General features: G+C 42.6%; 2 protein-coding genes across 5 annotated transcripts in view; both read right to left on the bottom strand.

The window, feature by feature from the left end:
• The window catches only part of LOC109894203 (microsomal triglyceride transfer protein), a 39,826-nt gene extending 26,572 nt beyond the window's left edge, over nucleotides 1–13,254 (bottom strand). The window contains exons 1-10 of one of the 4 annotated variants that reach the window (XM_020487492.2): nucleotides 13,127–13,254; nucleotides 12,844–12,947; nucleotides 12,514–12,724; nucleotides 10,474–10,664; nucleotides 9,146–9,289; nucleotides 7,243–7,350; nucleotides 5,523–5,779; nucleotides 5,040–5,190; nucleotides 4,466–4,623; nucleotides 3,923–4,091 (exon numbers count right to left, since the gene is read on the bottom strand). In XM_020487492.2, coding sequence (XP_020343081.1) covers nucleotides 3,923–4,091; nucleotides 4,466–4,623; nucleotides 5,040–5,190; nucleotides 5,523–5,779; nucleotides 7,243–7,350; nucleotides 9,146–9,289; nucleotides 10,474–10,664; nucleotides 12,514–12,574 — 1,239 coding nt within the window. In that variant the 5' untranslated portion in view covers nucleotides 12,575–12,724; nucleotides 12,844–12,947; nucleotides 13,127–13,254. Of the gene's footprint in view, nucleotides 1–3,922; nucleotides 4,092–4,465; nucleotides 4,624–5,039; nucleotides 5,191–5,522; nucleotides 5,780–7,242; nucleotides 7,351–9,145; nucleotides 9,290–10,473; nucleotides 10,665–12,513 lie in introns of all 4 variants that reach the window. The other 3 variants (XM_031828504.1, XM_020487493.2, XM_031828505.1) reach the window with 3 other exon arrangements.
• Nucleotides 13,255–14,347: 1,093 nt separating this feature from the next.
• LOC109893858 (uncharacterized) lies at nucleotides 14,348–22,487 on the bottom strand. The gene is made up of 9 exons (XM_031828231.1): nucleotides 21,391–22,487; nucleotides 19,419–19,630; nucleotides 18,945–19,166; nucleotides 17,936–18,007; nucleotides 16,961–17,055; nucleotides 16,537–16,618; nucleotides 15,916–16,072; nucleotides 15,319–15,356; nucleotides 14,348–15,192 (listed from the first exon to the last, which is right to left on the bottom strand). Exons 1-9 carry the CDS (start codon nucleotides 22,485–22,487, stop codon nucleotides 14,957–14,959), a joined length of 2,211 nt encoding a protein of 736 aa, XP_031684091.1. The 3' UTR covers nucleotides 14,348–14,956.

Here is a 22,487-nt window from a genome sequence, read left to right as displayed (position 1 = left end):
TGTGTCTGTTACATGAACTCTGAAGTATTTATTTGGGCTGCAATTTCTGAGGCTGGTAAGGCTAATGAACTTATCCTCTGCAGCAGAGGTAACTCTGGGACTTCCTTTCCTGTGACGGTCCTCATGAGAGCCAGTTTCATCATAGCGCTGGATGGTTTTTGCGACTGCACTTGAAGACATTTTCAAAGTTCTTTCAATTTTCCGTATTGACTGACTGCAGGCAAGATGGCGTACTGAACACACCGGTGCAAAATCGCCTCAAATTCATAATATTTCAATATTAGTAAGTTAGACCAAATATTAGCACTTAATATATTGAGGTAATTACATTGAATCTGGATAATAACAAAAACAAGAAGGCTAGAGAAAAGTTGACAAATATTCCAAAAACAAGCAACACTCAAACATGCCTTCTTTAGACTAGTTGGGAACAGCGCAAACTGGCTCTAACCGGAATAGAAAGAGGAGTGGGAGGCAGAGTTGCAAAGAAAAAGCCACATCTCAGATTGGCCAATAAAAATAAAATATTAAGATGGGCAAAAGAACACAGGCAGGCCAGCATCCCGGAGTTGCCTCTTCACTGTTGACGTTAAGACTGGTGTTTTGCAGGTACTAAACTCAGCAAAAAAAGAAACCTCCTCTCACTGTCAACTGCGTTTATTTTCAACAACTGTAAACAAAAGTAACAGTCAGCATCTGGTGTGGCCACCAGCTGCATTAAGTACCGCAGTGCATCTCCTCCTCATGGACTGCACCAGATTTGCCAGTTCTTGCTGTGAGATGTTACCCCACTCTTCCACCAAGGCACCTGCAAGTTCCCGGACATTTCTGGGGGGGGGGGGGGGATGGCCCCAGCCCTCACCCTCCGATCCAACAGGTCCCAGAAGTGCTCAATGGGATTGCTGGCCATGGCAGAACACTGACATTCCTGTCTTGCAGGAAATCACACACAGACAAGCAGTTTGGCTGGTGGCATTGTCATGCTGGAGGGTCATGTCAGGATGAGCCTGCAGGAAGGGTACCACATGAGGGAAGAGGATGTCTTCCCTGTAACGCATAGCGTTGAGATTGCCTTCAATGACAACAAGCTCAGTCCGATGATGCTGTGACACACCGCCCCAGACCATGACGGACCCTCCACCTCCAAATTGATCCCGCTCCAGAGGACAGGCCTCGGTGTAACGCTCATTCATTCGATGATAAATACGGATCCGACCATCACCCCTGGTGAGACAAAACCGTGACTCGTCAGTGAAGAGCACTTTTTGCCAGTCCTGTCTGGTCCAGCGATGGTGGGTTTGTGCCCATAGGCAACGTCGTTGCCGGTGATGTCTGCCTTAAAACGGACCTACAAGCCCTCAGTCCAGCCTCTCTCAGCCTATTGTGGACAGTCTGAGCATTGATGGAGGGAGTGTGCGTTCCTGGTGTAACTCGGGCAGTTGTTGTTGCCATCCTGTACCTGTCCCGCAAGTGTGATGTTCAGATGTACCGATCCTGTGCAGATGTTGCTACACGTGCTCTGCCACTGCGAGGACGATCAGCTGTCCATCCTGTCTCCCTGTGTAGCGCTGTCTTAGGCGTCTCACAGTACGGACATTGCAATTTATTGCCCTGGCCACATCCGCTATCCTTATGTCTCCTTGCAGCATGCCTAAGGCACGTTCACGAAGATGAGCAGGGATACTCTTTAGTGTCCTAAGTTTTCATAACTGTGACCTTAATTGCCTACTGTCTGTAAGCTGATAGTGTCTTAACCGTTCGATAGGTGCATGTTCATTAATTATTTATGGTTCATTGAACAAGCATGAGAAAGTGTTTAAGCCCTTCACAATGAAGATCTGTGAAGTTATAGGGATGTTTACAAATTATCTTTGAAAGACAGGGTCCTGAAAAAGGGACGTTTATTTTTTTGCTGAGTTTATTTAATGAAGCTGCCAGTTGAGGACTTGTGAGGTGTCTGTTTCTCAAACTAGACACTAATGTACTTGTGCACAACTGAGCAAGTGGACCAGGGCCTCCCACACCTCTTTCTATTCTGGTTAGGGCCAGTTTGCACTCTTCTGTGGAGTTGTACCAGATCTTCAGTTTTTTGGCAATTTCTCACATGGAATAGCATTCATATCTCAGAACATGAATAGACTGATGAGTTTCAGAAGAAAGTGCTTTGTTTCTGGCCATTTTGAGCTTGTAATCAAACCCACAAATGCTGATGCTCCACATACTCAACTTGTCTAAAGGCCAGTTTTATTGCTTCTTTAAATCAGAATAAGTTTTCAACTGTGCTAACTTCATGCAAAAGGGTTTTCAAATGATCAATTAGCCTTTTAAAGTGATAAACTTGGATTAGCTAACACAACGTGCCATTGGAACACACGAGTAATGGTTGCTCATAATGGGCCTCTGTACGCCTATGTAGATATACCATTAATTTATTAATTATTGTTTACAGGAAACTCAATCAACAATTTTAGATGAAGGTGAGTAGAAAATGGACTGTGGGTGAAAAATACTTCTCCCATGGGCAAAGAAACTCAAAAGGGATGATGATATTAGCAGTAATTTTGATCCGAATGTGCAAATTGTCCAAACAGATCCACAAGGTAGATGGATGATTTTAAATATGTTGTTATTGGACCATAAACAGATATGGCTCATTAACCTTTACGGACCAAATAATGATGATCCACGCTTCTTTGAAAATATATATATAATAAAGTAGCAACCCTGCAAGCAATACAATATCATCATGGTGGGAGATTATAATACTGTTTGGTTATCATGGTGGGCGATTATAATACGGTTTTAAATACCTCAATGGACCGTAAAGGAATCACACTATCACCCTCATGCTCTTAAGGAAATCACAAATATCATGGATATATTGGAACTAGTGGATATATGGAGGCTTAAATATCCTGACCTAGTGAGATATACATGGCGGAGGCTTAATCACGCTAGTCGTCTTGACTTCTTTCTTATGTCAGTCTTGTTGGCACCGAAAGTGAAAAAAAGTGTTGATAGGGGACAGAATGCGGGTCGGACCATCAGATAATTGGCATATATATTACTCTAACGGAATTTCCACGTTGGCGAGGATATTGGAAATTTAATCAATCATATTGGATGATAACTTGTTTTTAATTAGGACAGAGGAATATATAACTGCTTGTTTCGGGCATAACATAGGTACAGCAAATCTGCTTATTGTACAGGACACTTAAATGTGCCTTTAGAGGTCATGCAATTCAGTACTCATCTCTAAAACAAAAGCAATTTAGATCAAGAGTCCATATTAACAAAGGAAATTGAAGGACTAACAGTACAGTTAGATAGCAATACAACCTGTATCATAGAGGCACAGAATAATTTAGAGGAAAAACAAAAAGAAATGGAGGAACTTATTCAAGAAAGATCCAATGTAATATACTATATTAATAAAGCAAACTGGATGGAAAATGGGGAAAAAAATGCACCAAATGATTGTTTAATCTTCAACATAGAAATGCTACAAAAAAATAATTTTATGAAACTTGTTGCAAATCTAAACCTATGATTCACCAAATTATATTTGAAAGAGGAAGCAAAGTACGTTAAGGATATGTTTTCGTTTCAGTCTCCTCCATCTCCTCTAACCGGAGCTAATTGTATGGATGTTTGCCCTGATGATGAGCATAAGGGTACTTAACAGATAGTTTTTTACCTAAGTAATTCAATGATTTTCACTGGGAGCAGAGCACTGGGGGAGGGTCTAGTGTTGTGTTGCGGTGCCCGTCAGAAGTCACAATGACATATCTGTCTAACCAACTGAAAACGTTGAACGGACTTTCACCGAATAATTTCTCCCCATCCCGCTGTGTTGGACATGCATTTCATTCATTTTGGTTTGCAGAATTTAAGCAAGTGGCAGCCATTGGCCACTCACCACCAAAGCCTGGAGCATTCTTTCGTTGGGGTGCGAGGAGAAGCCGCAGGCGTACAGGAACCTTTCCTGCAGAACCAGGCCTTTGGGGTCGGCAAAGTTGAGGAACTGCAGCATGGCGTCCAGGGAGGCGGGCGTCTGGGACGAGGTCACGGCGTCCACCACCTGAGGTCTGCAGACCCCGACAGAGTTGGAGAGAGGCAGTGAGTCAGAAGTGTAAAATGTCGCAATATTCCCTATATAGTTAACTATGTGGCTCTGGCCAAAAAGACCCACAGGGCGAGAGACAGACAGCAAGGAAATGGAGTGACGAGTCACTACATGTCATAAGAAAGCATCACAGCCTGAGAGAGAGAGAAAAAGACAAACATACATAAAAAGAGGAGAAAACAAGAGATTGAGAAGAGAGCGATAGAAGTGAAAATAGAGAGAAGAGAAGGAGTGAAACGGGAAAGACAAAAAGAGAAAAAAGAGGAGAGTGAGAGAAAGAGGCAGACAAAGAGAAAGGGAGAGAGAGAGAGAGGTGGGTAAAGTGCTAGGCCTTACAGAGCAGTCTTGGTGGAGCTCTTCAGCACTTGGAGGATCTCGTCCTTGGAGGCTTTCCTTATGCTCTGGATGAGAGCCAGGAAGCGTCGGGGAGCGATGGCCTTTGACAAGCTATCTGGTTCAAACTGCTTCTGGACCTCTTGCCAGTGCTCAAACAGCTAGCGGGATGAGCAGAGAAGAGGAAAAGAAAGGGAAAAAATGCTAATTTCTTAATGACATGTTTGGTCAGCAAGGACATGCATCGATAGTGTGGTATAGCGTTGGTAAATTCAGCCTTCACAAGGGCTTTTCACACCATTGTAACACCCTGTACTGTGTTGGTTCTGATTATTTCATTCTAGCACCATTCCAGCAATCAACCAGGCCAGCATCGTACAGTTTTCCTCTGGCCTTTTTAATTATTCCATAGCAAATAGTCATTTTTGAAGCATTTAGTTTGAGAGTCAACACCGTCAATGTAAAAGCTGAATTGAAGATTATATTGAAGGTTATATTGGAATCTTTCAGACGAAAAAGTCAGTGTCCAAGGTTGAAAACGACGTGAAGCACTTTATTGTTTCTCACAACCACTCACCGATTGACAGCCCTTGCATTGGGATTTGACCTTCTCAGCTGTCACACCAACCGCATACAATTTCTCATCAAGTGATTTGACAACACTGGCGACATTCTTCCCCGCCGCCTCAAATGGCCCAGTCTCAATTGCTACCAGCGTCAAGTTTTGCCTGAGGACAACATAAATTAACAAATCCAAATCAATCAGTTTCTGTTCCTTGCAATTGATGCACTCAGAAAGCCTACTCAAATCAGTAAGTGAAAAAAGAACATTACTTTTACAATGAAAGAACACATGTGTTGGATTAATGTAGTAAACAAAAAGAAGAAATACAACTATTGCCTCAATGTTTACAGCAGAATTTCACCATTAAAATTCCATTTGACTCCCTTGTGTCATATTTTTCTTAAAGCCGCATTGTTGGTTAAGGGCTTGTAAGTAAGTATTCCTGTTGTATTTGGCGCATGTGACAAATCAAATTTGATTTGTGTCACACCTTACCTGGACACTATTTTAGCGGCAGTGGTGCGGCGTGCGTTGACTGCTAAGATGTGAGTCTCCTTGGCTGTGGCTGACTTAATGAAGCCATCCTCCAGGGTGAAAACAGTGACAGAGCTGGAATCCCCACTCACGCCAAGGACCTGAATGTAGGTGGTGAAGCCGGTCTCTGCGGTCTTGCAGGTCTCCAAAGCCTTGGTCCTTGTCACCTGGCCTTGGGCAGCCTTGTACTCTACCGTACACCTCCCTGACACATCATTCTGTTCCCAGAAAGATCAGTCAGCCAACCAAAAGTACTCACACAGAAAACCATAGAAAAACAATTAAGCATTTGATCGAATGATTTACATTGAGAATTCATTGCAAACTTACAACTGTGTTTATGGTAAAATTTTATTTTATAGTGCATTATTATTATTATTTTTTTTTTTTAATTGATGACATGACACCTGCTCATTCAAGGGGTTTTCTTATTTTTACATTTTAGAATAATAGTAAAGACATCAAAACTATGAAATAACACATGGAATCATGGAGTAACCAAAAGTGTTAAACAAATCAAAATACATTTTAAATTTGAGATTCTTCAAATATCAAGGCAAAGGGTGGCTGACAGCTTTGCACACTCATGGTATTCTCTCAACCAGCTTCACCTGGAATGCTTTTCCAACAGGAGTTCAAACATATGCTGAGCACTTGTTGGCTGCTTTTCCTTCACCCTGCGGTTCAACTCATCCCAAACCCTCTCAATTGGGTTGAGGTCAGGTGATTGTGGAGGCCAGATCATCTGAAGCAGCACTCCATCACTCTCCTTCTTGGTTAAATATCCCTTACACAGCCCAGAGGTGTGTTGGGTCATCGTCCTGTTTAAATACAAATGATAGAGCAAACCAGATAGGATGGCGTATCGCTGCAGAATGCTGTGGCAGCCATGCTGGTTAAGTGTGCCTTGAATTCTAAATAAATCACAGACAGTGTCACCAGCAACGCACCTCTACACCATCACACTTCCTCCTCCATGCTTCACGGTGGGAAATACAGATGCGGAGATCATCCGTTCACCAGCAACGCGTCTCACAAAGTTTGGAACACAAAATCTAAAATTTGGACTCATCAGATGAAAGGACACATTTCCACCTGGCTAATGTCAGGTGGGGTGATTACCTCATGAAGCTGCTTGAGAGAATGCCATGAGCGTTCAAAGCTGTCATCAAGGCAAAGGGTGGCTATTTGAAGAATCTCAAATATATTTAGATTTGTTTAATACTTTTTTGGTTACTACATGATTATGTGTGTTATTTCATAGTTTTGATGTCTTCACTATTATTCTACAATGTATAAAATAGTAAAAATAAAGAAAAACCCTTGTTGAATGAGTAGGTGCTCTAAAACTTTTGACCAGTAGTGTTTGTGTGTGTGTATATATATTGCTGACTGTTTCCTAAGTACTTTGTTTAGGACCTGGGATTTGATACCTTTAAAGTTTGTCCAATCGCGGTGTCATCAATTCACTTTTAATTCCACAAACAGACGATTTGTGTGTGTGTGTGTGTGTGTATATATATATATATATGGCGGTGGTTACCAATTGAGTTAGTTAAAAGTGTATCAAAAGTACTCATTGTTACCACATCATCTCTTAGTAAGTGCCTGCTAAAATAGGACTGCAGATTAAATGTTTCCACAATTTCATGTAACTGTATATGCATTGGGTCTCATTTACCTCTATGACCTTCCCAGATCTGGATTGCACCTGCAGCAAGCTAGCCACACCCCTTTTCAAGTTCTTAATGGAAGCAGGCTCTGCCTTATAGCAGTAAAAGCTGCTCACCTGAAACAGAGGCATGGAACAAACAAGTCAATATGATACGAAACAGTGCACTAGAGTCAAGTGACAGAACAGCGAAATTAGCAGTACTTCTCTCTGATTAATATTATCAAAGTGCCTCAGATAATGATGAGATGTCAACAAATGGAAAAGGGTCTGACTACGAAATGCATCTTGAGGGAGTTCCTTTTCTCTTGGCAAGGTATGTGTCACACCCTGATCTGTTTCAGCTGTCTATGTGCTTGTCTCCATCCCCCTCCAGGTGTCATCCATCTTGCTCATTATCCTGTGTATTTATACCTTTGTTCTCTGTTGCCAATTCATTTTGTTTTGTGAAACCTAGCAGCCCTGTTCCTGCTTTCTAGTCCGTCCCAGTTTTGACCATTCTGCCTGCCCTGACCCGGAGTCTGCCTGCTGTTCTATACCTTGGGGCAGCAGCGTGGCCTAGTGGTTAGAGCGTTGGACACGGCCAAAAGGTTGCAAGATCAAATCCACCGAGCTGACAAGGTACAAATCTGTCATTCTGCCCCTGAACAAGGCAGTTAACCCACTGTTCCTATGCTATCATTGAAAATAAGAATTTGTTCTTAACTGACTTGCCCCACGTCACTGGATTATTGACCCCTGCCTGCCCTGACCCCCCTTGTACCCTCTCTGGATTACTGACCTGTTGTTTGCCTGCCCCTGTACTAGAAATAAATGTTTGTTTCTTTGACACGGTCTGCATCTGGGTCTTACCTGAAACCTGACCGTATGGCCATGGCGTGGCACAGGGGCCAATAAGAGTCACTTTCTTGGCAAGGAATGCCCATGGCCCAAGACACATTCTGCAGTCAGACACTATCAAACAAATGTCTTATTCACCTTCACAGCGTATTCCACTCAACTCAAGGCATCACACTGTAAAAATCACACTGAGGTTTAGATTAAACCACTAGATTTATTAGGTTTTACTTATTATACAATTATTCTTCTTCATTCTTCAACCTTATTTTGTCCATACTCAGCCATTATCAACTCAGAGATAGAAAGCTTAATTTGAAAAACCATGTCTAACATTGCAGAGACTACAGCATAAAAAGTCCAAAATACAATACAAAAGTACAAAGGTTGCAGACAATAAATCACATTGTAGTAAAAACAAACAGTCACCCCTTTGCCACGCCGATGCCCCCACACTTCTCTCGTGAGATCTGATAACCGGCCGGCCAGCAATCTGAAGGATTGACCCTTGCCCTGTACTCACCATATGTCTGGTATTTCCCCTTCCAGCGTCACCACACCAACATATTGCCAATTACGGTTCCATTAATAGTCCCCAGCAATACAGATGTCATCAATGATGCTCCAGAAATGGCTCCCATACTAGACTTAGTATTTATTTATTTTTTATCTTAACTGATTGTAGTAAAATTGATGGTTGATATAAAATGTACAATACTTTTATGACTATTGACCTATGAAGATATAACAGCAATAGTACTACAATGATAGAAAAACAGCTATTTGTAGTATATTTAGTATACTTCTGGTAACAATTAAACATCCTACGACATCTACCTATGGCAGATAATCTCCACTACAGTATACCCAAAGCACATTCATGTTCCTAGTAACTGCCTTAAGTTAAAGCAATCATTTTGCATTATGCATCAATAAAAACATACAGTAACACTTTACTTAGCTGCAAGTATAATGCATGATGATGCAGTAATAATTTGTAAGACCTGTTATGAGTTTGAATGGGCCCCTTAATAATGTCTTACAATAGAAACAAACAAACATCCACAGCTCTTACCTTTCCGTTTTTCAGGTGCACCATGAACGGCCTTTCCAGTGCTGCCAGCTTATTCTCTCCGAGAAGGCTTTGCGTTGTGGCGCCCAGGAATATGTTCTTCTTGGCTGAGCGTTGGGCCACACTTTTTATCTTCACGTTTGAGATCTGCGGATGGGAATGGAGGAGCTTGTTAGATGAGTAGGACATTTCAAGCAGCTCAATATCAATATTCTCCATAGAATACAACCAGAGTGGAAGTTATAGACTTTGAATTATTTCAAATACTATTTGAACCTATTCAAAAACCATCAGTATTTAGTTTAGCCTGTCTGGAATTCCAGGCAGGCATGTTGGCACTTTTGAGATGACTGCTTTTGGGCCAGGCACACACAATTAAGCACAACTTAAGTAGTTAACAGAATTCAAATACTATTTGAACCCAGGACTTTTTAAATACAATTTTTTTAAACTCCCTGAGGGGCCTGTCTAAGAATTTAAGTACTATTTTTACACAATCAGACCATGCTTATTTTTCTATTCTTTCCAATTACAGGAGACATTAAGAACCTCTTCCCCAGGATCATATCAATATGTGGTTGAGTTTCCTTTCACATTGTAAAGACAGCATACACACGATAGCATACACACGTACACATGGATTTTGTACTATATATGTGGTAGTGGTGGAGCAGGGGCCTGAGGGCACACAATCTGAATGTATGGTAATGTTTTTAAAAGTGTATAAACTGCCTTAATTTTGGAAGAGCAGCAGCTACTGGGGATCCATAATAAATATACAATATTTGGCATGTATAAACTCCAACATGTATCCTCCCAAAACAAGAGGTGTTTTTATTTTATTTTATTCAATATCCCAGGGAAACATGTAACCAGGTTTGACAAAAACTGTCTCTCAGTCTGTCCCTGAATGAATCCTAAATCAATCCCTACCCCCTACTCACTGCATTTGTGTAGATCGGAAAAGACTGGATAGGTCTAAGCAATATGGCAAAAATTCCAGCTAGGCTATCATATGGTGAGGTAGGGTTATTGCCATAAAACAGTTACACCTATCCAATCCTCTCAGACCTACAGAAGAGCATAGGGGTCTAGGGGCTGGGGTTCTAGGGGCTTGGGGTTTGGGATTCAGGTACATCCAGCCAACATACATTTACATTGGAGTCAATTAGAAGACACTCTTATCCAGAGCGACTTACAGTTAGTGCATTCATCTTAAGATAGCTAGGTGGGATGACCACATATTACAGCCATAGCTACATTTATTGAGGAAAAATTTACTTACTATCGGCAAAGTCAGGGTGAGGAGATGGTGCTGTGGGATTACTTACCACCAGTTGGATGAGCTGGTCGTCCTTGCTGCTGGGGTCTCTCCACACTAAGTTGACATCCACGTCACTGGAGATCCTATAGCCGACACTGCCATCCTTTGACCCCTTGGCCCTGTCCACCAGCACCTCGGTGGTGTAGCTGAATTTGTACAACTGGTCATTGTTCAGCCTGGGTCCAGCAGCGCCAGCACCTGAAACAAGAGGGGGCATGCAGGAATCGCAGAGTGAGATCAAAAGTTACAGTGATGAGTGACTTAGAGCAGGGGTTCTCAAATCAGTTCTCTTGCTGAGCCCCGCTAGGCCTTTTCAAACTGCATTCTCTTAGCCTAGGGCTATCTTTAACCCTGGGTTGAAATTAGCCCCGGGCCAGTTTAATGTCCTTTTACACAAGCATTTGTTAACCCTGGCTAATTGGAACCAACTGTCACTTTTCTGGAGTAAAATATTCCTGTGTCACTTTTCCAGATTCAATTGGGTGACAACCAAGGGTATTTGCACTGGGCTTACGCGCAGTTTGAACATGGCTACTGAGACCCTGACAACTCACGGAGGACCCCAAATGGTTGGGATTCACTTAGACCCGTGTTTCTCTATATAAATATCAGTCTTTCATCAGAACAATGTCAACAAGCTGGTTAACACCAAATGGCCCTCACTGCTGAGTGAGATGTCTGTCAAAACATCTCCTAAACGAAATAGTTGGTATATACCATTAAGCCGTGATTGAATTAAGGTATTTCCCTCAAATCATCTGCTTTACGGCAGTCAAATACTTCCCCTTTGTATGTCAATCATAACAAAAAGGCTTGAGTTCAGATTGGATTCATTTATTACTCTGTTAGATTTGTAATGTTTTGGCTAGGCAAACATTTATTGTTTAACCATTACACACGTTACCTGGTCCCCTGGCTAATTGCTACTGGTTCGACAGAGAATGATCAGGCAGGTGGATGAGACTGACACTTGTAAAACCATGTGTAGCTTTATGCAAAATACTTCCAAACATCTTATCCTCTGTAGCAGATGATTTAAAAACAGACAGTAATATTTATACATTCATACTGTCAGGCATTCTGGATTCAGAAGGTGAGCCCTTCATCGTGGTCCAATTGCAACTTGTAATAATGTGTCATTATTACGAGAACCCTTGTAAGCTAAACCTACTATGGTCTACATTTCTGATGGACACAATCAACACTGGAGACAGAACGTTGTGGGTGGACTATTAAAGTCCTTGATTGCTCTAATACAGTGTAGCATTACAAAATAATTGACATTAGGCCATGAGTCAAGACTGACGTGTCACTTTCAGGTTGCATCATCACCAATCACAAAGTGCTGAATCAAACATACAAAATCTGCCACAGACAGCTGTATTCAACCATTTTGTCAACTGCCTTAGCTTCTACTGACCAAGTTGAACAGGAAATCATTTCATTCATATCACCTATGATTAATAGAATTGACACCCAAAAAAACTACTTTTACCACCAGCTACAGTAATATCCACAATATCTACCCTGCAGGTTGCCTAAATGTTCAGGGGATTAATTACTATTGGTAGTGTACTTTATTATTATTTAACTAGGCAAGTCCGTTAAGAACAAATTCATATTTACAAGGATTGCCTACCCCAGGCCAACCCTAATGACGCTGGGCCAATTGGGCACTGCCCTATGGGACTCCCAATCACGGCCGGGTGTGATACAGCCTCGAATCAAACCAGAGTGTATAGTGACGCCGCTATCACTGAGATGCAGTGCTTTAGACCGCTGTACCACTCGGGAGCCCACCTTACATCACCAGGAAACTATTTGACTGTTGAATTTAGGAACAAACATGTGCTATGAAATTATGAATCTCCAGTGAAAGTGATTTGTTGGTTGTTGCAAGACCATTCAAAAGGTTGACAGAAGTTCCAAGGTCACGGACTGTAAGCATAGAACCCAACTGCTAACATACTCTAAGCAAATCACACACCAACACAATATACAATAACATATTCATCACACATATCCGTACATGAAAAAAATAACTCACCTCTAGTAGAAGCAGAAAATGAAGATGTTATGCAGAGCAAAAGCACAAAGAGAGCTAACATTTTGAAATCTATTAGGAGCAAGAAGGTGGCCGCAGGTAAAAGTTGACTGGATCGGCGCTCACAGGCCAGAAAGAAAGGCTCGGCTACCCGAAACTATTCGAATTATGGTCATCGGCGTGGAGGGCAGAATCCAAACTCCACGCTCAAGTACTAAGTAAAGAGCAAATCATTAACTTGTAGAGCTGAGATTTGACAATCCCTTCGCAATGCCCACTGTTGGCGGGAGATGATACTTTGTACGCGAGCAGTTCATTTATGTTACGACATACCTAATGGTCATGACGATCAATCGGATGAGAAGAGGACGATAGCCTTATCAACAGCGCATGCACAAGTGCGAATTGACATCAAGGTTTCGTCCTCAAGTAGTAGCCTATCATGATAAAAATCAGTGAGACAATTACATATAGGATAAAACAGTAACGTTAGTTTCACAGCTGTAGCGATACTGCCGAATTCTGCCCAACTTTCAGCAACAAGTTCAAAACAATAAAATACTCTTAAACATTTTCAACGTACGACTAAAAGGTTGAAAACAATGGTGACATTTACCCCTCGGTAGTGAGACGACGTCATTTTGAGATTGAACCTTTCACCTAATTTAGCAATAAACACTGACATTGCTGCACACACCGTTGAAGGAAACGGAATATATACGTCACTCTATAACAGACAGCATATGAGCCAATGGTAGGTGCTTGGCGTTCTGCCGTGTTTGTGTGGAGGAATTTGTAAGCACCGATTTGAGGTCAGTTTTGCGTTTCCCACTCTAATGGTAAGGATGGATGTGGGGATATGTGGGAGGGGACGCTGACTAATCCTTGACCTGTGACCCCTATCTGCATCAAGGACAAAATTGATCTGGGTTTACATTATGGATGATTCTTATCTTTGACTACATTGCGAGGAAAAGGGAAATAACAGTTCTAGAATTTATCAAGCAGTGAAGTAATTTCCTTGACATTGAAGTCGTTTTTTCCTCATAGTCTTTACTGGAGAATCCTATTTATATACACTTCAGTTCAAAGGTTTGGGGTCACTTAGAAATGTCCTTGTTTTTGAAAGAAAAGCACATTTTCTGTCCATTAAAATAACATCAAATTGATCAGAAATACAGTGTAGACATTGTTAATGTTGTAAATGACTATTGTGGCTGGAAACGGCTGATTTATTTTATGGAATATCTACATAGGCGTACACAGGCCCATTATCAGCAACCATCACTCCTGTGTTCCAATGGCACGTTGTGTTAGCTAATTCAAATGTATCATTTTAAAAGACTAATTGATCATTACAAAATCCTTTTGCAATTATGTTAGTGTAACAGTATAGACTTTAAGTCCGTCCCCTCGCCCCGACCTGGGCGCGAACCAGGGATGCTCTGCACACGTCAACAGTCACCCTCAAAGCATCGTTACCCATTGCTCCACAAAAGCCGCAGCTCCTTGCAGAGCAAGGGGAACCACTACTTCAAGGTCTCAGAGCGAGTGACGTAGAAAGAGTAGTGGGAAGCCCCGGTGCACAACTGAGCAAGAGAACAAGTACATTAGAGTGTCTAGTTTGAGAAACAGATGCACAAGTCCTCAATTGGCAGATTCATTAAATAGTACCCGCAAAACACCAGTCTCAACATCAACAGTGAAGAGGCGACTCCGGGATGCTGAGGACTTGTGAAGCATCTGTTTCTCAAACTAGACACTCTAATGTACTTGTTCTCTTGCTTAGTTGTGCACCGGGGCCTCCCACTCCTCTTTCTATTCTGGTTAGGGCCAGTTTGCACTGTTCTGTGAAGGGAGTAGTACACAGTCTATTGTATTCATTAATAAGCATTCATTGATTCACTTAATTTTTTCATGCATTCGGGAAATGAGTGAGATAAATATACAGATACATTGACTACGGATCCTATTGTCTTTATAGTCTTTCAGATGATGTTATTCTATTTGTGTGAACCATTGTCAGTCTAGAAATACTAGTAGTGGTGCAGTATGTGGTAACACTTACGTTACATTGCCATTATTACTGTGTAACTACTTATGTAATTACAGTGTAAAAAGTATTGTTGTAACTAATGATTGTACTCAAATCCCATTTTTAACTCCCTTTCCACCAAAATCTAATTCAAACCAAATCAGAACAAAATGACTACCAAAATGACCGATTGCTGAATAAGAGGTCTATTGAGATGCACAGGAGGGGTTCATTCATTAGGGCGCAACGTTCAGAGTGTTGCAGATATGAATAGAATCACTAGAGCTGATACAATAACCTATTCAACATGACAGACAATGGTATCTATTCTACATCATACATTTCTATCTGAACGTTCAGTAACGTTGCAACTTCCTGAACCAGCCCCAGGTGTATTGCCAGAGTTGTGTTTTATGTCACGAGTGAGCCAGGTGCCTGCTGGGTATAGTTGGGCCATTCGGCCTGGAACACTTCAGGTGGTGTGTGAGGCATCAGGGCCCGCTTGGTGTAACGTAGGACCACCTTTTGGTTGAGGTGGCACACGGTGGGGCTACACAGGGTCCTCTGGGTACTCAGGGGTCTGGCAATGTGTCTCTGCCTGTGGGTCTTGGACTCTGCCCTCTCTGTGCCTGCATCCTCCAGTTTACCTGGGAATGGTGTATCATAAATAGACAGACAGACAGACCTCCAGAAATTGAGTGAATCAATCAACATATTAATTACTTAGGTCAACGAATTATATTATTTGTCAGGACTTAACCTTGGAGACTCACCTAAGTCACAGTTTGGCATAATTTCTAGGGAATGATCTCTGTGAAGAGTAAACATAATATATTTTGTAAATACATTACAGGCTGTCCTTTTTGAATAGGTTAAATGTATTGGCCAGTGGGTAGCAGTATTTCTATACAGCACCTAGTGCAGGGGTGCACAACTTCCAGTTTTTGTCCAGGGGGGAAGTAGCAGCCAGATATCGACAATGATTAAAGTGGCCAGAAGATTGTTATAGCGGGATGTACTATTTCTTGGCAGCATGGCAATTTCATGCTCCATGACATTGCATCATCATTCATCCAATTTCAAATAGATTTCCTTAAGAACTAGGATTTCCTCCCCCTACATGATCAATTTCTTTTTAGGCTTTCTTTTTCTTTTTTGGTTCTGGGGCTGTATACTGTGAAGTGTGCAGCCAACTTCCAATGTGCAATGATTCCAAAACATCTTTTTTTTTGCTGTGATCCACTAAAAGCTTTTTCCATCTTCCAGTGACCCAAAAACAACCAAAATGTTTCAACAATCGATACTCCCAGTAGACAACATTTGGCATAGGTGTCTTACAATGCCGTCAATTTCTGGTTGGAAACACTAACCTGGCGGTATCCTCCTCACTGATCGAAGCCATTCTGGAGGCAGGAGGGAGGTTTTGAACCTCCTTCACTGTCAGCTGCTCTCTTCCTGGAGCCTCATAGGCTGAGACAGGGTCCTTTGCCAGGGCGGAAGACAGCAGACTTAGAATCTGGTCCTTTTCTGGACAAAAGTAAATACCACCGCAGGTTAACGCCATGACAGATCAATGTTTACATCCTGATGGATCGTAGTAGGGACTTGGGATTATGGTCCCGAATAACACTATTTTGGGGACTTTTAAAGTCTTTGTGTGAGTGTATCATATACTTTGTGTGAGGGTGTCTTGCATCTCACTCCTCTGCAATATTATTGGTTCATTCTGCCTGTGGCAATGCTCATTGCTGAGTCTCACTTTAATGTTGTGATAAAAATGTTTCTTGGTAATGTACCCTTTTGTTACTGTTCATTTGGATGGTGCTATCAAATCTCCTTTGGGGTATGAATAAAGAGCTATCTTATCTATCTAATCTTGTCTTTCCCTCTCTATGCTCTGCAGCTGGATTTCAACAACTAGAAAAGGGCTCTAGATAACAGTGACAGCATGCTAAATGGATTGGTGTATATGTGCAGTCCAGTGCACTTACCTCTTTGACCAGCTGTCAGAATCCATTGCTGGACATCTCCTATAGACTCAGTTTGCAGTATCTGACACAACATATCAATCACCTACAACATATAAGAGTATTCAAACTATGTCATAACGTGTTACAAGCTGTAACTCGAAGGCCATCATGAAGGCACCCTATAACTGAAACATGCAAGTTGCAATTGTTTTTAACATTCCTTGCAGTATGTTATACAGTATGCCAATGTAATAAAGACATTCAAATGATAATTTACTCTATCTGACAACCCACTGGGCACACACTGGTTGTATAAACGTTGTTTCCATGTCTTGTCAATGAAATGATGTTGAACCAAGATGGAATAGACGTTAAATTGATGTCGTTACCCAGTGGGAAGTGCCTTGGAATTTTTTTTCCAAACATGAATATCACTCGTGCTCACCATCAGCTGTAGTTTAAGGTTCCCTTCTCTGTCATCTCTAGACCCCCCGAGGGCTGACACACAGCTGGACTGGGGAAAGAAGGCGACACCACTGCCTGGAGGTCAGAGGGCAATGGGGTTACAACCAACAACCCTAATTCTAATATTAACCCTAAATCTTACCTAAACCTCAAACCAAAAATGTTTTTCACCAGACACAGAATGTACATCTATAACAATACTTACAAATGTTATAATTTTTTATTATTTTTTATAATGTGGGTATTTTACACCCAATTTCGATCTTGTCTCATTACTGTAACTCCCTAACGTGCTCAGGAGGTGAAGGTCGACTCATGCATCCTCGCTCCTTAACACCCGCCCCAACCACACTCCTTAACACCCGCCCATTTAACCCGGGAGTCAGCCGCATCAATGTGTCAGAGGAAATACCATTCACCTGACGACCAAGGTCAGCCTGCAGGTGTCCGGCCTGCCACAAGGAGTTGCTAGAGCACGATGAGTCAAGTAAAGCCCCCCTGGCCAAAGCCCCCCTTAACCTGGACGACACTGGGCCAATTGTGCGCCGCCCAAAGGGACTCCCGATCACGGCCGGATGTGATACAGCCCAGGATCAAAGCCAGGTCTGCAGTGATGCCTCTAGCACTGCAATGCTTTGCCTTATACCGCTGCGCCACTCAGGAGGCCCCAAAATGATTTTGACTGAGATGGTTTCCTCTTAAGTGTTAGGATTACATTATTAAACAACATTTTATATTTTGCAGCAGTATGCAGCAGTTGGGGTTGGGGTCAATACAATTTCAATTCAATCCCACTCCATCTTTCTCTCATCGATGGCATCATCTGGAGTTAAGAGCTCTCCAGTTAGGATTCAGCCTTTCTTGTGGTGGAGTTGAAGTGGAATTTACCTAGACCTGGCTGGGCAGTATATAATAATAACATTTCATCTTCTGAAAAAATTATATTCCATCTCACCTCTTCCACCTGCTCCCAAAAGCCCTGCCCTCTCTGTCAACTCTCGCAACTCTTCACGCCAGGCCTCGGTCACTTGGAAGAGAACAAAAAAGCAGCAAATGAATTCTCTGCTAGCACTGAGGACAGGAGATGCTCATGTTCATAAGCCTGCAATAAGGCCTACATATGCCTTATTCAAGATCTGACAAACACGTGTGACACCTGCATACATGTGATTTCGATGTTTACACTGTACAGTACTGTGATTATTTTGTATTTTTTCCTGTACAATTATTTTCATTATGCAACTTAATTTCCCAAATACAATGTCGAATACAACACATGCACACACACATATACAGCACACACACACAAATACATACATACATTTTGAGTGTCTTTAGGGCACCATCATGAACATAGTTTTAAATAATTGTTGTTTTCCATTCATCTTCCCTACCATTTTATCATTTGTATTGAATAGGCTGCTTTGTGCAGCAGTTGTAACATGATAGGGTAGATGGATACAATGAAGTGCTTAACCGCCACACTGATATCTGGTTACCTGTAGCCTGTAGCAGAATGCCCTAGAGTCTAGTAGGGGCTAGAGTTTCATTCTCACTCTACATGCCTCTTTTTACTTTCAGAAACACTATAATATCCAAGGCATAACATGCAGCTAAAATACAAGATCAAAATAACGCCATCGTAACTTAGTTTACCAGTACGTAGGTACATTATAGTTGTAAACGCAAAATAATGTACAACAGGCTACTCCACGGGAATACAGCTGGATGCAGCAGGGCAAGAACCAAAGCACATCCATTTGACAAGAGAACTACTTTGTTACAACACCATATCACAGGATCAATAGGGCTGGTTTTGTACATAAATGACATCACCATAAAAAAAGAGAGAAAGGTTCATATTTACAGAGACTTGCTGTATTGAAGGAGTCTTGCCAACTCCTATGGCCATTGACATGACACAAACAGATCTGGGGCCAGACTGCCAGACTGTCTGAACGTACATAACCTCAGAGAGGGGGAATCCGTCTGCTTCAGGGGGAAGAACTGGAGGCCCGTGAGGACGTCAATAGGCAGGTAGGTGCTGTTGGTGCCGATGGCCGCTGTCGGTATGTTTGACTGCAACACCAGATTCTTCTCAAGGGTCAAGACCCTGCCCAAGCAGTACTGGGGAAACTGGCCAAAGGTGACATCATTGACAGCACAGATTTGTTTGTCATTGATACCTGTGCAAACAACAGACATGGATTAAAAATGTGTTATATGAAGGATGGAGTCATTGTTGAATTATCTGTAAATTCAATAATATTGAGGCACTGTACCAATGCTACTCATCATCTGCTAGGTGGGAATGTGACTCAACTATCAGTAAATGAATAGACACTGTGTGTGTGTGCATGCGTGTGTGTGTGTGTGCGCGTGTTTGAATGTGTACAAATGTGCATGCCTCTTTGTGTTTCTGGGTGTATCAAACTAACCCTTGATGTGCCTGACCCTCTGTGGGTGGGGGTTGTTCCTACAGAAGAAAGGGCTGTGGCTGGGCACTCCGAAGCGGGCACTGCTGCGGATCACTCTGGGCTTGTGGCATAGCGGGCTATCCTCTGCCACTTTCAGGGACACAGTGGTGAGCTCACGATTACCCAGGGAGAAGGGCGAGGTGTGGGGATGGCTGGACACACTGGGCTCTGGCCTGGTAGAAAGGTCTCACAGTTAAGGTGTAGTGGTAAGGTAGGCTAACTGTGTGTGTGTGTGTGTGTGTGTGTGTGTGTGTGTGTGTCCTAGGCTACCTGGCTAAAATGCTTGCTCGCTAGCCTAACTTCCTTTCATGGGCAACGTTAGCTAGTTAACATGAGTGTTCTACATCTAGATAAATATTGAACTTCTATCTTCTCAGGCTAGGGGCACAATGTATAAATTAATGGTTGGTTCATCTTGATAATCATTGGCCGGTACGGAGAATTAAGTAAAACCACAAGTCCAAATCCCTTTCTCCATCAATGGCTAATTTAGGAAAGGGTCCGTTTTAGCTAGCTAGCCACCGGAGGACAACAACACAACAAGATGTGAAAATTCAAGTTGTTTCTGTCAATTAAGTATACTCTCAATGAGATTTGATAGGAGTGACCATTCACAGTTGAGCTCACTCAGTTTAGCTTAACGCTGATTGGCTATTATTTTATACTTTTTTTTATCAAGGGAGGCCAAATGCTCGCTGGTTGCCCCAAGGGCGCCCCCCTCCTATTTACAGTGAAATGGTTCGGTCCTGCCCCCTAACCAGGCGCGAACAGTACTTGCTAGCAGTGAGTTGCGAGTGAGGAGTGCCGGTGGAGCATCATGTCTCAGCTTCCTAAAGAAAAATCTGGCTTCCAAAAATGATCAGAAAGAAAAGAAAGACAGGACAGAGAAAAGAAAAGAAAGGGCGACAGTATGTCACCCAATTTTTCACAAAGAAAGGTGTAGTCCGTGAGTGGTGGAAATGAACCTGTTAGCTTAGCCCATAGTGAAATAGGCTACTTTTGCTCCCGTAGCAGTAGTTACTTAATATCTTAATCGATCTTAATCAATGCAGGCAAACTTTTAGCAAGCTATTCATACTAAATCAGTTGTCCCTGAACCTGCCTGGTGCCAAGGCCAACAGATGCAGCTTCAGGCTCCGCAGCCCGGTCTCCCCATACCTCTAAACCAGCCCTACTCCCACCTGAAGTGTTTTCTACTGCTATGGACAGCATCATAAGGACACTAGGTTCCACACCACTGCAAAAATTGTACGATCATTTTCTGTTGTTCTGAAAGTTGGGCAGATTAGTGAGGATAAAGTCCCTTCTGTGTGCCAACCACTGATCATGAAGTGTTCCACCTGAACACTGTATATGCTGCCCTCTTGGTCTCCTGAAAGTGTGCATTGCTTTACGTATATTTTGCACACTGCCCGTGACTGTTGCTCGTGGCGAGAGAGCTTTCAGTAAGCTAAAACAGATTTTAAAAACTATTTAAGGTCCACTATGTCCCAGGACAGGCTTTGCATGGCAGGCTTTAAGTTATTCATTAATGTTAGGATAATTTTACCATTAAAATCACATTTAGACTGTACAAGATGGCCTTTAGCACTTTTCTTATAGAGGGTATCAGTCTTGCATCAAATAGTGAATTCCACTGTATGCAGAATGTTGCGTGCATGTCTGCACAGTGTTATATTTTCACAGCTCACTGTCTGTAGTATGATCTAAAATAAGGACGCGCGACAACGAGGTTCTAGCCCTCGCATGTCCTACATAGGTACGGATACCCCCAAGGGACATCCTACTAAATCTTCCTCTCCCATGAACAAGAACTCAACATGCATAACCACTGAAGCATAACTGACATGCAATTTGGAAACCAGTATTATTCTCTAACATGCTACTTCCCATCCTGAAACAGTATGAAAGCATTAAATCACACAGTATGTACATTAACTTAGGTACAGTCTCTTTTTGCTGGGTATGGTCCCCATCAGTATGTTTTCTCTTCACGTAACATAGTCTTTCAGCCACTCTGGTGGCTTCACATCCCTTTTTGCACTGCTGCACTATCTGTTGGCAGATGTGGTATCGTTGTTGCTCCTCTGCAATCTGCTGCAGTTTGGTCTGAGATGCAGGTAGACTGTCCCTTATTGCATTAATGGACACCTGTACCTCACCTACTAGACATTGCTCCTCCTCGGATAATGGACGTTTAATTGGGGCCCTGGAGAGTGCATCTGCTGTGATCAGTGCCTTCCCTGGCACATACACCATCTTGTAGGTGAACCTCAGTAATCTGAGGCGGAAGCGCAGAACTCTGGGAGGCAAGTCGTCCAGTGCTTTTGTCCCTAACAGAGCCAACAGTGGTTTGTGATCAGTCTCTGCTGTAAACTGCAGGCCAATAAGGTATTGGCTGAGCCTTTCACATGCCCATGTGATAGCCAACGCCTCCTTCTCCACTTGAGCATATCTTTGCTCTGTGTCGGATAAGCTTCGGGAGATGTATGCTATTGGATGCCACTCCATGTTGTCCTGCATCTGTGTGAGTACCGCCCCTAGCCCAAAGGATGATGCATCTGCTGATACTTTTGTCTTAGCGTGGGGACGGTACTGGGCCAGCACTCTCTGTGAGGCCAGATCTCCTTTGATTTTGTCAAATGCTACCTGTTGCATGTGACCCCATGACCAGTCATTCTCTTTGGCTAGTAAGTCTCTCAGAGGTTTGGTTGTATCTGAGAACTGTGGGAGGAATTTACCCACATATGTGGCCATGCCTAAGAAGGTCCTGACTTCAGCCACATTCTGGGGTCTGGGCATATCTGTGATGGCGCTGATCTTCTCTGGGTCCGGCTCTATTCCAGCTGCAATGATTTTGTGTCCCAAGAACAAGACCTCTGATTGTGCAAAAGTGCATTTTTCATTGAGTGTCAGGCCAGTCTCCTGGAGTCGGGTCAGAACTGCTGTGAGCCTTACATCAAGTTCTGCTCTGTCCCTTCCACACACGAGCACATCGTCCGCGTGGACTATGACGCCACGCTGGGACAT

This window comes from Oncorhynchus kisutch, linkage group LG7 (genome assembly GCF_002021735.2).
Source record: "Oncorhynchus kisutch isolate 150728-3 linkage group LG7, Okis_V2, whole genome shotgun sequence".
NCBI lineage: Eukaryota > Metazoa > Chordata > Actinopteri > Salmoniformes > Salmonidae > Oncorhynchus > Oncorhynchus kisutch.
Note: the sequence above shows the minus strand (reverse complement) of the source record. Positions and strands in the feature narration are given on the sequence as shown.

Coding starts and splice junctions, on each gene's coding strand:
- LOC109893858 (XM_031828231.1), bottom strand. CDS start 22,487: ATGTCCCAGCGTGGCGTCATAGTCCACGCGGACGATGTGCTCGTGTGT. Junction 17,056..17,935: donor TTTGGGAGCAGGTGGAAGAG/GTGAGATGGAAT, acceptor TCTGACCTCCAG/GCAGTGGTGTCGCCTTCTTT. Junction 15,357..15,915: donor AGTGAGGAGGATACCGCCAG/GTTAGTGTTTCC, acceptor TACTCTTCACAG/AGATCATTCCCTAGAAATTA.